The 16,248-nt window shown below is 51.2% G+C and overlaps 1 protein-coding gene across 2 annotated transcripts in view; it reads right to left on the bottom strand.

Moving 5' to 3' along the window:
• BSN (bassoon presynaptic cytomatrix protein) overlaps window positions 1–14,640 on the bottom strand; it is a 93,734-nt gene extending 79,094 nt beyond the window's left edge. For both annotated transcript variants that reach the window (XM_027732508.2, XM_027732589.2), the window contains exon 1: window positions 14,394–14,640. In XM_027732508.2, the coding sequence (XP_027588309.2) occupies window positions 14,394–14,560 (167 nt within the window). In that variant the 5' untranslated portion in view covers window positions 14,561–14,640. The remainder of the gene's footprint in view (window positions 1–14,393) is intronic.
• Between the last annotated feature and the right edge of the window lie 1,608 nt (window positions 14,641–16,248).

Raw genomic sequence — 16,248 nt, 5'->3', positions numbered from 1 at the left:
TATGGCATGAAGCTAAGGAATTTTTATGGCACATGGCTTATGAAAGCTTATCTTGTAAATCTGCAATTACAACCCACCCCCTTCTCAAAAGCCTCTCTGATTTTAATTAGCAGCGACACACAATTTTTTGTTTAGGTCATTAACTATCCCCTGAAGCAATGCAGAATGGAACTACTTGCTCTGGACTTAGTCCTGCAACATGAAGGAGGCCTGCTCTGAGGTGCCAAAACTGACGGCACAAAGTTTCAGCGACAGTGACCACAATAAACTCAGCTTCGATCTATTTGCAAGACTGGAAAAAACCACACAAATACATGACTACTGTAATTATCAGATATAATTGGGGGGAAAAAAAAGAAATCAGAAAAAGTGAGAAGGTTTGTTAGAAAGAAATTAAAAGCAGCAGGTGGAAGGGTAAGAAAGGGAAGTTTCCATGGCACCTGTTAGCAAAATGCTGTCAAGAAAGGGTTTAAGACATGGCCATAACAAGGCAATATCGTTAAAGAACCGAGCTACAGGAGAGAAAGGCAATACTTCAAAAGGTAAAAATTTTATCCAGATGAGGAAAAAACAAACAAACCCAAAATTTTAGCAAATTAAGTTTGAAGACCAAATGAAGCATACAAAAAAAAAAAAGTCTTAAGGAGCAACTTGTAAATTGGGGAAAAAATTATTTTCTAAAGCCAAAGAATCTGGAAAACCTAAAGAAGACTGAAATGCAGCAGAAATATTTAAGAAATGCAAGACTGTAAAAGAAAAAAATAAATCAAACCTTTGCCATGTTGTTTGCTAAGGAGAAATTTATGAAGGTTCCCACACCAAAATCCTTTCATATACAGGATTAGCCTGAAAAACTGCCTCAGCAGGAGAATTGTTAGGATAAAAATCTATAAAGAAGGAGGGAAAAAGAAGCGAAAGATGATAAAATAAGGGGAAGCCGCCTTGTAGGTTAATAACTGAGCAGGATTTACAATGCCAAGGATAGAGGCAGATGGTCAGGTTTTCACAAGCAGAGGTGCAGGATCTTGCCCTGGGATAAATGGGATATATTCATAAACGGCCTGGAAAGAAGGAGGATAATGAAAGGACAAGTTTGCTGAGCCATGCAAATTTATTCAGAGTATTCAAAGCTAAAGCTGAATGCAAGGAGCTGTAGAAGGCTCTCCTGAACTGGATGCCTCGAAACACTGTGGCAGGTGAAATCCAAGGTCAAGAAATGCAGAGTAAAGCACAGAAGAGAGGACAGCCATAGCCACACATAGTGATGGGCTCTAAATGAGACACTGGTGCTCTGCAGAGTACTGCAAGCCATTTTGGGCCATTCTCAGAAAACGTCAATTCGATGCTCGTCAACAAATATAGAACAATCCACCCCCAAAAAATACACAATTAAGTTATTTTGGGAAAAATGCCTTTTGGAAAGCAATTCAAAGAGAAGAGCAGAGGCAGCCTTGACTTGCTGCCGGCTGCCCTCCCTCCAGTGGCACAAAGATCTGGTTTTGCAAGGCTCCCCTTTGCATTCAGGCTCAGCTCCATCCAGGAGCTGGAGGGATTCCTGCAGGTGATGCTGGGCTGCAGAAAACTGCTCCAATGTGAGCACAGGTGGGTAAAAGGGAGTCAATCCCAGGGGTCTGGCTCCACCAGGACAGCATTCCCGGTCATGTCCACACCAGCCAAGGATGTCCACGCTTCTACAAAACCTCCAGTAGCAAGAAGTTGGTATTCAACCATTATGAAGCTGGGAAGACTGCAGGGCCCTTTCTTTGGATGAGTTCCACCCATGCTCCAAAATTAAAAGCTGATGCAAAAAAATGTATCATTATCCATCTCCATGACAGCTTGAGTCAACCAAACTCAGCCCAGAATGAGGAACAACACTCATTCCAGGCAAAAAAAAAAAAGGAAGATCCATCAGAAAGAGAAGTGCTGTTAAAAAAGAGGCAGTAATGACAGACCAGAAAGAAACCGGTTTGTATTTTTAGAAAAAGGAAAAAAGAACCCAGTTAAAACAGCAATTTCCAAGAGAGGAAATCAGTCTGCCATACTGCAGAGAGACGAACAGCTCCTGGTGACTGTGCAGCAACCGAAAAATCCTGACTTTGCATCCTCGTTTGTTTGAGCCCGAGCAAACGAAGCACAAGACCTATCTTTCTGTGTGTGTCTCTGAAAAACTATAGCATTTTTATCCATCCTGCCAAAAATCCTCAGAGCATTTTGGCCATCTCATATTTGTCCCTCTAACTCTTCCCCACTTGGGTCTTTAATTCTATTTTTCTGTCGTTGCCTCAAGTTACCAGGAGAGTGGATATTTGAGGTGTGGAAGAACAATCAAGAGAATATCATTTAGGCAGGGACCGAGGAAACAGTGATCAACTGATCCTCCCTGCAGAGCTCCAAGCACTGCACACATGGAAAAACACAGGGAAAAACTGATGAGCCCACACGTTCTTGTGAGGAGGAGAGATCCGTGTCCAACACGGCTAGATGCCTTTTAACAAAAACTTCACATCAGGTTGTGTTTCTCAGAAACTCTTCTCAGCTCTAGAGGTTTCTCCATCCCTGACATTCACCACACCAGCACACAGTGTCTGTTATTGGAGACAAGACTGGGATTGCAAGTGGCTGGTGGGGACACTGCCCTGGGGCTGGCAGAGGATGGGGTCAGTACTGATGTTTGTGTGTCTTAGATTTGCACTTTCTGGTTTTCAGAGATTTGAATCGGAAGCTGAAATGTGGATGGCAAACCAAACCTGGAATTAATTACATTTTTGTGTGTAAAGCTCGTTATTCACAAGAAGAAAGGTAAAGCAAACCCAAGGAATAACACATTACCAGTCCTGTCAGAGACAGCATCAACTTCAATATTTCAAAGCTGCTCAGTTTAAATGCACTTTTGAAATAGAAGAGTCTGAAATTCCCCTGCCAAATTCTTTATAGGATCAAAGGAAAACACTTCTCCAGCAATTCTGCAATTCTTTGAGGAGCCTTGTCCCTGCCTGCATTTCCCTGCTGCACATACCTCAGCCCAGAGCATTTGTCCCCCAAGAGACACAGGCATCTGCATATTTGATGTATCTGTTCTAACGGAACCCTCGGAAGGCTTAGCTCGGCAGAAATGGCAGCAGGTAAAATTTAAGGCTTGAGAAGCCTAGTTGATAAGTGAAGCAGATTTTAGACGTGTTGATAAGTAGATGGCACTTTATTCCCGCCCAGAGTAGCTGGTTGATTTTTGCTCGCGTATTTCGAAGAAAAAGAAAGATGTGATATTTTGTGAATTCAGAGTGTTTGGGCCTGTATTTTCAGTTAATGATAAATCAAAATTAACTTGTAATTACCAACATGAATTGGGTGAAACTGAGTTGTACAGCCAATAGGAATCCTATCCTAATCCATTAACCAGTGCTTAACATCCATTAACAATGCAGGAGGAGGAGATACTGGAATATGAGGAAGGCGGATAAAATAAAGCAGAAAAGGGATACCTAAGGAGACACTTAGAGTTTCCTCCCAGAGGGATGTTTCTGGATACCTTATTTTTACCAGTGGCATCTAACATAGTGATAGGCATCACCTTTCCACTCCAATAGGAACTGCTGTTCTGTTGTTACTGCAGTGTGCAACCAGGCAAAACCTCACCCACAAATGGGCTTTACCTGCTCTGAGAATCATCACCACCACGAAAGGTTCTATATAAACGGAAACAACCTCTCTTCCTGGTGTGCTCCCCAGCTAAAGGATTCCCAGGCAAAACATCCGCAACAACTTACAGACAAGCAGGAAAAGGAGGAAGGCTTGGAAATTTCCATTCCTTGGGACTACAGATCTGCCCTGAATACAAAGGGATGGTCGATTTACAGCGGTGAGCAGCACCCAGCGTCACCTCCTCACGTCCACGGGCATCAGGAGTGCTTACGGAGAGCTGCCGGTGCCGCCTGGCCCCGGCACAATGTGCTCCCGCGCTATCTGCTGCAGACATCTCCCAGGTTCATATTAGAGCCGATGCAGCCCACGGATGTGTTCGAGTCTGAGAGTGGTTCCCCCACCCTCCCAAGAGCCATTCCCAGCAGAGGAATAGAGGAGCACGGAGAAGGTCCGCAAGAGCAGCGTTCCAAAGGATCGCTGCCGACGCCTGCCCGGGGTGTTGGGAAATCCAGCGGTGAGCGGGGAAAAAGAAACCCAAAATAAGGTGGCTTAGCATTGTTGGGCAGGAGACAACAAAGCTGAGGAACCTGAGAGGAAATATAGGAAAGATCTGCTCACTTCAAAGACAACACAAGGTTCTCTGCATCCTATTGCTGGTTCTACAGGGACTGTATTAATGGGTCCCAAACCCAGAACCTTGCAAGTCTCAGACTGGCAATTAATAACACAACAGAAATTCACAGAATCATAGAATGGTTTGGGTTGGAAGCAGCCTTAAAGATCACCTCATTCCAATGCCCTGCCATGTGCAGGGACACCTCCTACCAGATGAGGTTGCTCTAAGACCCGTCCAACCTGGCCCTGAACACTTCCAGGGATGGGGCAGCCACTTCTCTGGCAAGCTGCCATAGACGAACTAATAAAATAGCCTACGGAAAAATTAAAGTGGAAAAAACCCGCATTTACTCCATCCTGTAGACTCGGAGGTTATTGCTGAGCATGATGAAAACAGCTCAGGTTGTGAACACCTCTGGTGTTTAAGCCAACCAGACTAAACCCAGCCTGGCCGAGGCACCACGCCCCGGCATCACGGTGCCCAACTGCAGCACAGCTGTACCTGGAAAGGCTGCAAACCATCAGTTAACTGGGAGTTTAGTGTTTAAAGAAAAAAAAAAAAGGGAAAGAAAGAGAGAAAAAAACCCAACCAAACAACAATTTGTCTCGCTAAGAAGATTAATAGGTGCATTTAAAGAAATCAGGCTGTAGGCTTAATGAGAGAGAGGCAGCAAAATCCTAAATGTGAGACCTCCTACAGTTTTTCAGTCCAGCTGTACAATCAAATAATAGTTTATGTAACTAGGATTGAAACAAAATAAATTAAAAGTAATTTCATGTTTCATCAAAGGGAAAAAGTACAGTTCAGAGTTGACGTGGAAAAAGATCTAGTTCAGCTCTGCATTTTCCCCAGCCTTTCATAAGCTTTGTATTATCAGCTGATTTGATTTTTTTTTCACAAGAGGAAGGCAAATTACCAAGTCCCTTAAGAACTTATTATACATTTCCAATTTTCAACTATTCCTATTTTATAACTCATAACTTCACATATCTATAACTGAAATGTTTTCTTTAGGAGATGAAAGAAAGAAAAAAAAAAAAACCTGCTGTTTTTCCTGGGCTAAAATTTGGTTTTTCTAGTTAAATAATAATAATAAAAAAAAAAAGAAAAAGTGGTTAACAGCTACAACATGTCAATCTTTGAAAGTAATTCCCACGCACAATTCCACCCTTCTCCAGACATTAAATATGGCAAAATCTCTTTGCATTCCTCACGTCTAGACTGATGAAGGAAGCATAAGCTATGAACATACTCTCTCTCCTACTGGGAAGCCCATGGCAGACCCAGTTGGGTGTCAGGTGGGGTGCTGAGAGGTGCAGGACCCTCTGGATTCATTTAATAGCTGAAGAAGACACGTTGATTTCACACCCACATACAACTTCCAAGGATGGAGCACCCTGAGTCCGTGCCAGAAGTGGCCGCATACTTCAAGCATCTCCTAAAAGGTCTCAAAATCCATAAATAAAGGCAAATTTCAAAACAAATCCCCACATTTATGATGCTATAACCCTCAGGACCGATTCCGCAAATGGATGTCCACTGGAACCAGGCTCTGAGCCTCTCAGCCCCGTATCTTCTCAGCAGTTGGAGAAGTCTGTGAGCCCCCATTGCCAGGAAAGACTCAAAACAGGCTAAAAAGCAATATTCTCTTGGCAGGCAAGGAAACAAAGAGAAAAAAAGGTTCAAAGGCTGCTCTCAGCTATTGACATCTGGCCTCTGCAAGTGTCCCTACCCTGTAAGGCCCACATAGCTGTCTGTGCCTCCGGCACCCTGCATGCAGGAGGCCCTGCCAACCCCGGATGCCCTGGCTGAAACACAGGATTTTGTCACATCTGCACCGAATGACATTTTGGTTCACGGTGATTTTCCTTCTGCAGCCTTCAGAGGAGCTGTCAAATCCTCATCTGAAAGCTACTCAGCATGGGAAAGTGCTTTGTCACGTCTGAAATACTGTGGTCCCTGTCAGGTCCTGGAGCCAAGTGAAGAATGGTTAGTCATACCTGCCCAAAGCCCCTCAAAATTCAGCAACGTTTCCCAAGCAGCATGGATGCATTTTCTGTACAGCATCTGCTTGCTCTAAGTTTAGTTATAGCTGTCAAAAAAGGGAGAAACCCTCTGAGAGGAGGGCAGGAGATGCTCTTCTCATGAGCAGCACCTAAGCATGAGCAGCAGAAGAGGCTCAGATGGCTGGAGGTGTGGTGGGCAGTAAGTCACAGGAGATGACAATCTGCACCTCACACAGGGGTTCAGAAGCTGCAGGACATCCCAGGCAGAAGTCAGAGCCCAGCACTGAAGCCTGCTGACAGACAACAAGATACCGCTGAGAAACACAGGGGTGGCCTCAGCAGTGTTCAGGGAGCAGAGGAAAAGCTCCTCATGGTCCAAGGAGCCTGTGCAGAGGTTGCTGCAACTCAGGAAGTCACTGCATAACTGCCATGGAAGGAGTAGACTTGGTGTCCATAAGATGTCCTTCCTTACCACCTGGCTGTGAGCATGGAGAGGGGCACGGTGGACCAGGGTGGGACCATCACATCATCTCCAGAGGCTCAGTTTTGTGTTCTGACCGTCTGGTCAGTGTGAAGCCATTCCCCCTTGCCCTGTCACTCCAGGCCCTTGTCCAAAGTGCCCCTCCAGGTCTCTTGGAGCCCCTTTAGGCACTGGAAGGGACTTTAAGGTCTCCCTGGAGCCTTCTCTTCAGGCTGAACATCCCCAGCTCTCCCAGCCATAGGAGAAGAGTATCTCATTTAAGATCTTAGTTGTTACCTCGTTAGTGGGGGTGTCATGGGGTGTTACCAGCGGGTAATGGCCCAGAGGTCTCCCTTGGTCCTGTGCTCCCACCTTTGCCCACCAGCACCTTACACACCCCACTACAGTCGTTTGGCTCTTGGACAACCACGCCCACCATCAGGGAGCATTAACAGTCTCCAAGTGGAGACACTCCTCTTGTTGCTCTAGGGAGAAGTGTAAAGGCTCTTCCTCCCATCAGGAAGCACAGGGAAGACAAGGGCAGGCTGCTGAGTGTGTTTTCAGGAAGGACTGTTGCTGCAGGGGATGCTAAGGACAGGGACAGGAGAGAGGTCTGCGGATAGACTGGGCAGGAGAGGGTTTTTTTTGTAGCTCTTCTTGGAAGATGCCTAAGTCACTCAACCACATTAAATTTTTCTTCTATAGACAATGACCTAGAAACACAACTAAATCATTTTTGACAAAAGAGAATGCACCAAAGTATTTAATCACATCTTCAGGGGGGAATCAAGCCAGTAAGAATGGCTAATCTGCTGCTCATCACAGAAACTATAGTTTTGGGCTGAGGGGGACTGTATATTTTTGGAGGCGAGGCTTTTATTTAAGCCTTCTGTGATCATATATCCCATTACACCCTCTGGTAAACTGCTTCTACACTTATGATCACTGTCAACACACATTTCATTGCCATTTGGCTAGCTTGGACCTCTGAACTCCAGATTTTGGTTTGCCTTTGCTAGCCATTGTAATGATCTTTACCACCCAGCACCAGCAGCCAGGCTGGAGGACACACGTCTTCCTCATCTCCAGTCAAACCATGGCACTTAAATAAATTGTAAAAAAAAAAAAAGAGGAAACAAAATAAAAATCACATTCAGAGGGGCTTTTCTTGACTTGCCTCTGGGGAGCTCAGCATGGGCAGGGAGCTGCTGTCTCCTGCCCCATCAGTGTGTTTTCCCCAGTCTGTCAATGGGCTGGGGTCTCTCTTCGATATCAAACACACATTAGAAAAGCTACAAAGAGGCCAAGAGTCAGTGAGACACCACCATCAGTGCAGTTAAGTAATCTCTGGTTTTAAACACGAGCAGAACACGGGTGAGGAGCCCCCCAGGGACATGCCTTCAGCCCTATCATAAAGCACAGGCCAGTGTTAATTGGGATGCAGCGATGCTGCTCACTCTTGTTGGCTCCTAAATAGCTGGTTGGAGGTGCTGGGTGCTCTCAGTGAGGAGCCAGCTCACTGTTCTCATAAAAACTTCCCAGCATCAGTGACATGAAAAGCGGTACGGCGTGCCCAGCCATGACTGACAGGCTGCACAGCAGTGCCTTGGGGTCACACTGGAGCTTAGCACCTCCAGCCACTCAAAAAGACAAAAAAACCTTGCCCATAAGAACAGTCGTGCCCATAGACTGATGCAAAAATAACAAATCTGTCATTCAAACAGACATCTGAAAACACAGGGATGGCTCAACAGCGACGATCTCAATCTCAGGAATAACGGTTTACGATGTGTGGGACTGGGGTGACCATCAGCACTTGCTGTCACTCACCAGCAAAAGAAAAACTTGAGGAACATCCTGGAGCGGTGACGCTCATCAGCAAAGATGGTGTGATAATCTTAGTGCCACGTTCAGTGAAAAACCAGAACGCCTTTGCCATGGAGCCACTTCACTCTACTGAGCTACCAGTTCTTGGGAAGCGCTGTTTGCACCCTGACTGCCTGTCCCATCCTCCCCAAGGGTCAACTCTAGGAAATTAGTCTAATATTGGAAAAGGATTTCTGGAAAAACACCCTTGGCCAGCAGTGAGCCATGGTGCCAGCCCTGGCTGGGGAAGCTGAAGACGGCTGTGCAGAGAGGCTGGGTGTGTGGCAGGCAGGCTGTGGTGTTCTGCCAGGTTGTCCAGATGCACATCAAGTATTCCCCAGACTCACATAAACTGTGGGGATATGCCACAGCACTGACTATCTGTTTGCACTGAATTGGAAACATGATGGGAAACATCAAGTATGTGCTCGATTCACACGGCAGAGAGAAGAAACAGTTTTACTCAGGCACATGGGAGAAGCAGAAGTGGAGAGGCAGAAGTCAGCCCATTGTGCTGCACAGGGTGACCCATGGTGTGGAGGGACCCACAGGCCCCAACAGTCACTCGAGCTGTGGCATCATTCCTGAGCATCAGCAGAAAAATCATAGAGTGGTTTGGGTTATAAGGGACCTTAAAGATCATCTTGTTCCAACCCCTGCCATGGGCAAGGACACCTTCCACTAGAAGGCTGACCATCAGCACTGGGATTTCCAGTGCAAAGGACACAAACTGTGCCAGAAGGAGCCAAAGAGTCCTCCAACCAGCACAGGCCAACACAGCAAAGGAAATCGACCCTTGCAAATTCTTCTACATCCTTCCCTCTGAGCAGAAGTGGACGCTGTAGGGACATCCCCAGGATCCTCTGGCCCAGCAAAAGCAAGGGGTAAAGAGCCATACCCCCAGCATGCCATCCAGGCTGGTTCCAGAAGTGAGAAAACCCCGACCCGTGAAGCAGATTGCAAATCTGTGTATTTGTTTTGGAAATAAAGGCATTAATATTTGATGCCAAACACTGTGAATATTGATGAGCACATTCGCAGAAGAGGTTTTGGAGTTACTTAAGCACCCGGAATTGTGCCGTCTGGACTCAATGGCCTAATGGCTGCTGTCAGAGCCATCAAAAGTATGCAAAGCACCACACCACAGCCAGCACCACCTGCCCACCACAGGAGGGAGGACGAACTGAAGCCCAGAGGGGTATTTAACACCACAAATATTTTGACTTGATCCGTCACATACACCATTTTCTACTCCTCCTTTTCCCTTCTATTTTGCTCACACAAGTTTGATGAGCTCGAAATGTTGTGCATCTGTTAAACTTCACTCAAACCCAGCCTCAGCTCCCTCCTGACCCTCCAAATGCCTTAGACCAAATAGTACTCACTAAGCACGTGTGTGTGTGTGTCAGGCTTTTCCAGAGTGCCAGTCCATGGTTCAGCCAGGAAAAGCCTACTTTCATATATTTGAGTTTTCCAGCAATGCCTCTGACAGTGATGCCTCTGCCCCTCATCCTGCTCAGACCCTTTGGGGAGAGCAGTGCATGGAAACGAGCACAGAGAGCTGGCTCTCCAGGCAAGAGCCCTGTGCACAGCCTGACTTCCCATCACACAGCCTGGTTTTATTTCTAGCACAGCTGTATGAAAATGGACATCAACTGCTCGTTTCTGCAAGCTTGGGAAAAGTGCCCGTTTAAAAAAGAAACGTGCAAACTCATCTGTTTTGTTTTTTAATTACCTGTGTGTATGTACTTATTACCTCTTACTGTGATGGTACTTACGGCAAGCAAAACAAGCCTATACCCAGCACACACAAGCGAGAAAAGGAAGAAGGGAACATCCACATTGCATTGGTTTTACCACAGTTTCTCCAGTTTAAAGGGCTCTCTCTTTCAGTTCTGTCCCTCCTATACTCTTTCCTATCACCAGATCTTTTACTTCAAGCTCCACCACCTGCCAAATAAAGCGATGCTGAATGTAACAGTGGGGTAAATGGGACCAACACTCGCCTTGATGTTGTTCCAAGCCAAGGGAAGGCTCTGGGGGAGCAGGTGCAGCCCACAGGGGAGGTGCTGCCATTCAGTACTGAAAACTTCCCTTCTTGGTCACTTTGAGACCTTCTGCTCACAGCAAGCCTACCTTGAAGCTTTAGAAATACTGGGGTACGACCCACAGTGTGGAAAACAAGCTCCCTCCCAGCCTTGCAGCCCAGCACCCAGCCTGGCTGCTGGCAGTGTGCATCTGCCAGCTCCAGAGAAACAGTGATGATAAAAGCACTGCTGCTCCCTCTGACAGCCCCTGAATTTGTGGCCAGTCCTCAATGCTTCCCAGGAGACCAACTCTCTGACCCCCTCCCATCCTTCAGCTTGAGCTCACGCATCCAGGTGTCAAAAAGTCTTTTACGAGCTCCACAGCTGAGCAGCAGAGAGGCTGAAAACCTGAATGAATCAGGCATAAATCAGACACAAATACGATCAGAAGCAGCAATAAAGTCTCTCTTCAGGATACCAGGAAAACCAGCAGTCTAAAGCACTCTGCCCCAAGCCACGGTTCTGAACTTGGGAGCATCCCTGCTCTGCCATCCAGCCCCTTTTCATCCATCCATCAAGCTGCACCATGAAATGATCTTGTCCCTTCTGCTTAGGAGGTCTCTTTGGAGGAACAGACTAGGACTTGCCAGGCACTGCAAAGTTTTCAGTCCAAATGCAACTGCAACCAATTTGGGTTCATTTGATCCTACAGGTTAATGACACTCCAGCTTTTCATCTTTCAGGCCACAGAGGCTTTGTTCAGGCAGACCAGCAGCAACCCTTCTCTCTCCTCTGATGCAGCCTCTCCTTGCCTGAGTACCAGAGCTGGGCACAACCCCCTCAGATGGGATTCCAGCAGCACCTGGCACAAGGGTGAGGTCTGCACTGAAAACACCTCACCTGATGCAATCCTGCACCACAATGGCCTTTTCCAGAGCTGCATCCCACTGGCAGAGCAAAAATGCCCCATGGCTGAGCACTGCTCCCAGCTTCCAGCCAACCTCCAGCTCCCTTGAGCCTCATCAAAGCACACAAGTAGGAAATCAAAGTTTCTAAATAGTGGTATATATTGTAACCTGGTGAGATGTTACTTCTGTGGGATGGTTTCTACTCTCTGAAGTCACTCCACAGTGTAGGAACAGTTCCCTAGAAACTGTTATTATGGATTTAAAATGAAGACCCTGAAATCCAGGGTACCCCCTATAAGGTATTCAGAGTATTTCCCTGTGTAACACAAAGCAAATTGTGAAAACTGACACAGGAGAGTCACACTACTATGGTTTTCACTGGCTTGTGTGTGGATTTAGGTTACTTAATTCAGAGGAAAAAAAAAATTGCTGAGACATTGAGGGAAACTCACTTTCCCTGGTCACCTGGGATTTGTGAAGCAGCTCCTTTCTCACCGCAGACTCGCTGTTCAGCCAGCACGAGCCATGCTGTGCTAAACCTTTCACAGCATCTGGTCTATCTTCTGTGCCCACTCTTGCACCTCACAAAGATGACTTTCTTCTCGAGGCCTGTTTTTTCCTTCATTTCCACTTTGTTACCTTGCATTAAAATCCCTCATTGTTATCTCAGCTCCCCATACCCCTCCCACGCTCAGGTTTTAACCACTGGCACAGCTCAGCACTGTCCCCATCCCACCACCGCTCCGCAGCAGAGCCCCACACGGCCCACCTCTTTAATTGCCTTAATTAATTGCAAGGGAGGGCAGCTCCCCGGCAGCAGCTTCCCAGGAGGCCCAGGAGCATCAGCTCAGCGTGCAAAGGCTGGAGCACGGCTGGAAAAAACAACCTGGCATTTCTGGCAGGAGAGGAGCGCAGTCAGCCGGAGCTGCTGGACTGTGCTGCTCCACTCACCAGCCCCGTGTGCTCCAGGACCCCCAAAGCCCCCAGGACCCCCAGTCCTGTACAACAGCAAACACAGAGACCCGGGCAGTAATGGGAGAGCAGCGCTAAAATCGGACAGAGACAGCAGACCTGCATGGCTCCCTCGGCTCATCTCGTTACAGCATCTAAACAGCCCCGCAGGTATTTAATTTTAAATTGCTATGAGCAGCTACAAACAACTTCTCACTGGCAGAGCCTGAAGCAGAGGGGTCCACGACTCTCTAGCGAGGGGAGCTGGGAAAAACGTAAAGGAAAACAAGCACGATTTCATTCAGGGGTATTTTTTCACACTCCCTGTGTGAAAGCTCGCAGGGATCTCACAGACAGCAGCGTGCCCGTGGCTTGGCCGCCCTGTAGCATCCCTGAATCCTGCCTGGGTGTTACGGTGCTGCCTGTGAGCGGCGATTGCAGCCCAGTGAGACGGAACCCACTGCCAGGCGAGACTGCAGCCTCCCGCCCAGGCTCCTGCCTGGATTTTCCCCGTTCAAAGCAACACGACTGGCAGCACCACCAGCGCTCCTCGCTGCCCAGGTCAGGCGGGGAGCCCGGAACGCTGCCATGCGCCCAGGGCAAAGCGCCCACCGAGTCCCCCGCATCCTTCCGTGCAACTTTCTGCTCCTCATCTTATATTTTTCCAGATAGGATGATATTTTAGGATTAGCTTTTTTTTTCTAGAGGAATATCTCCAATCCCGCACCCGCTTCCAAAGCGTCTCCCTCCTGGCTGGCGCTGCCTGGCAGAGGGAGAGCGGCTCGGCGCGGTTCCCCGCAAGGTTTTGCACCGATGACTCCTGGCAGGGCTGCACGTCCCTCCTGTTACATAACGACCTTTCCCATTTGGTGCTGGCTCTGGTTGGGGTGGCCACATTTGGGGTGGCCACATTTGGGGTGCTCACGCGCCCCGGTGCTGTCAGCCATGTGCTGCCAGGCACTGTCCCCTCACCCCGACCAGACCCCCCAACCCTGAACCATGTTCCTCCCTCCTCCCAACTCCTCTCTCCTCACTGCTGGACCTCTGCCCACTGGGCAGCACCCCGCTTTCTCCTGCCTCCCAAACACTACACTAGTCCCTGAGGGCATGCTGTCCATCTCCTGCATCCAGCCACAATCTGCACCCTCACCCTCCCCAGCACCCACGGGGGTCCTGGAGCTGCCAGCTCCCCCAGGGCTGCACCCTCCCACAGTGACCTGCCTCGGGTGCCTCTGTCATCTCCCTGAGCCCCACTGCATCTTCCTTACCTGTCTTCTCCCTGCTGCCCACCCCCCGCAGCCACACCTGCTCTCTCTTCGGTGTGTCCCTGGCACACCCCTCTGTCACCTGCCTGCCTGTGTTTGCCTGCAGGTGCCTCGCAGACCTGCACCCCCTGCCCGCATGGCCCCGGGCACCGCTGTACCCCACACAGCTGCACCAGCCCTGTACCCATGAAACCTGCACCCCACACAGCTGCATCCACCGTCCCTGTACCCACAAAACCTGCACCCCACACCCTCTGCACTCATCGCACCTGCACCCACCGCTCCTGTACTCATGAAACCTGCACCCACACCCCCTGCATCCACCGTCCCTGTACCCACAAAACCTGCACCCCACACCCTCTGCACTCATCGCACCTGCATCCACTGTCCCTGTACCCACAAAACCTGCACCCACACCCCCTGCATCCACCGCCCCTTTACCCACGAAACCGGCACCCTACAGCCCTGCACTCAGCGCCCCTGCACTGCCCGTGCCCGCCCCACTCACACCGCTGCACCGGCACCCCCGAACACCACGCACCTGCCCCCGCCGCCCCGCACACCTGTGCCCCGCGCCCCGCCAGCCCCCACAGCCCCCCGGACCCCGCGCCCGCCCCGCCGGCCCGCCCGCGCCCCCGCCCCGCGCTCTGACCTGGGCCCGGCGGCGGGCGGGAGCTGTCCGCCGCCGCCCGGTGCTGAAGGCGGCTTGGCGGCAGCGGCGGCGGGCGGCGGCGGGGCCCCTGCGGCGGCGGCGGCGGCGGCGGCGGGCGGCAGCTGCCCGTCGTCGCCGCCGCCCTCCAGGCTGGCCTCGTTGCCCATGTCGGGCCGGGCGGGACCGGGACCGCGGCCGCTCCCTCAGCGCAGCGCCGCCCCCGCCGCCGCCATCAGCCCCGCGCCGCCATCGCCGCCCGCCCGCGCCGCCCCGCGCATGCGCCGCCCCCCGCGCCCGCTCGCGCCGCGGGCACGCGCGCGCGCCCGCCGGGCCAATCGGCGCCCGCCCCGCGGGGCCCCGCCGGCACGTGCCCCCGGGCCCCGCCCCGCCCCGCCCGCTGGCCAATGGGAGACCCGCGCCGCCTGCTCCCGGTGCCCGCCAGGCGGCGCCACGCGACAGCCCGCGCCCGCCGCCAATGGACCGCCCGCCCGTCGTGACGTCACGGATCGGCCGCCAATGGGCGCGCACTCCCGCATGAGGTTACACCCCGCAGCCAATGGGCGGCCCGCTCAGCCGTGAGGTCACGGGTGCTGCCGCAGGACGTCACACACCGCCCACCAATGAACTCGTGTGCTGCCCCTGGATGTCACAGCCTGGCAGCCAATGAGCACCCACCTTTCCATGAGGTCATGGGCTGCCCCAGGACATCACACCCTGACAGCCAATCAGTGCCTCACATGTTTGCGAGGTCATGGACTGCCTTGGGATGTCAGTCTGACAGCGAATGAGCACCTGCCTCCCCAATGATGTCATGGGCTGCCCCAGGACATCACACCCTGACAGCCATTGAGTGTCCCAGGCTCTTGTGAGGTCATGGATTGCCCTGGGATGTCACACCCTGCCAGCCAATGATTGTCCTGCTCCCTGCGATGTCACAAGCTCCTGGCCGATGAGGTCACGGGCTGTCCCAGGCTGTCACCCAGAGCCAGGCACTGGCTCCCTGTGAGGTCACACGTCCTGTGAGCAGAGTGGCTGTGGTGTGAGGTCACAGCGATGGAGCCCCAGCCAATGACCACCCCCTGCCCTCAGGGTCACCCAGCGCCCAGCCCGTGACCATCTCTGCCCGTCCCTGACCTCACAGGGCCCAAACAATGGGTCACACGCTCTCCTTGAGCTCCAGGCTCAGCCCATGAGCTCCCAGCTGGTGCAGGGGGGTCACGGGATGCTCCGACAACCAGCCCCGTCCCATGAGGTCACACAGCGCTCAGCCAATGGGCGCGCCCTCTCGGCGTGAGGTCACAGGCTGCCCGTGACGTCAGAGAGCAGCAGTGCGCGCGGGAGCGCCCCAGCCCCGCCGGGGCACAACGACACCACACCCGCACTTAACGAGGGCGGCGGTAATTAACGGTAATTAGCGGTGCGGTGTCAGTGTTTCCCCATGAAGGGGTCCCCGCTGCCACCCCGCGGCTCCCGCTGCCCACACCGGGGGGCACAAAGAGAACCCCCCTCGGGAGGTGCCCGCGGGAGCGGCAGCGGCAGCCCCGCCGGAGCCGAGACCCGACACAGCCCGGCGGCTGCTTTTTATGGGCTGTGAGTCAACACACACGCGCTAAATCCCAAAATAAACGTGGAACTGGGGCTGGTCTCACCTCTACTCGCACCGAAATAGAAACCGGCTCCTACAAGCCCCGGGAAAACGGCACCTCTGCCCCTGCCCTGCCGGCTCTGCATCCCCCAGCCCAGGGAAGGGGGTGCCGGCAGCTGGAGCAGGTGTGGGGCGTGGAAGATGTAATACAGGAGGAAGACAGCTTTGAAGGAGCTGAAATCACCGAGGAAGAGTAAAACAGCTTCAGTT

Source organism: Pipra filicauda, unplaced genomic scaffold (assembly GCF_003945595.2).
Source record: "Pipra filicauda isolate LSUMZ 115617 unplaced genomic scaffold, ASM394559v2 scaffold102_size2360937_pilon, whole genome shotgun sequence".
Taxonomy (NCBI): domain Eukaryota; kingdom Metazoa; phylum Chordata; class Aves; order Passeriformes; family Pipridae; genus Pipra; species Pipra filicauda.
This window is presented reverse-complemented; position numbering and strand designations above follow the sequence as displayed.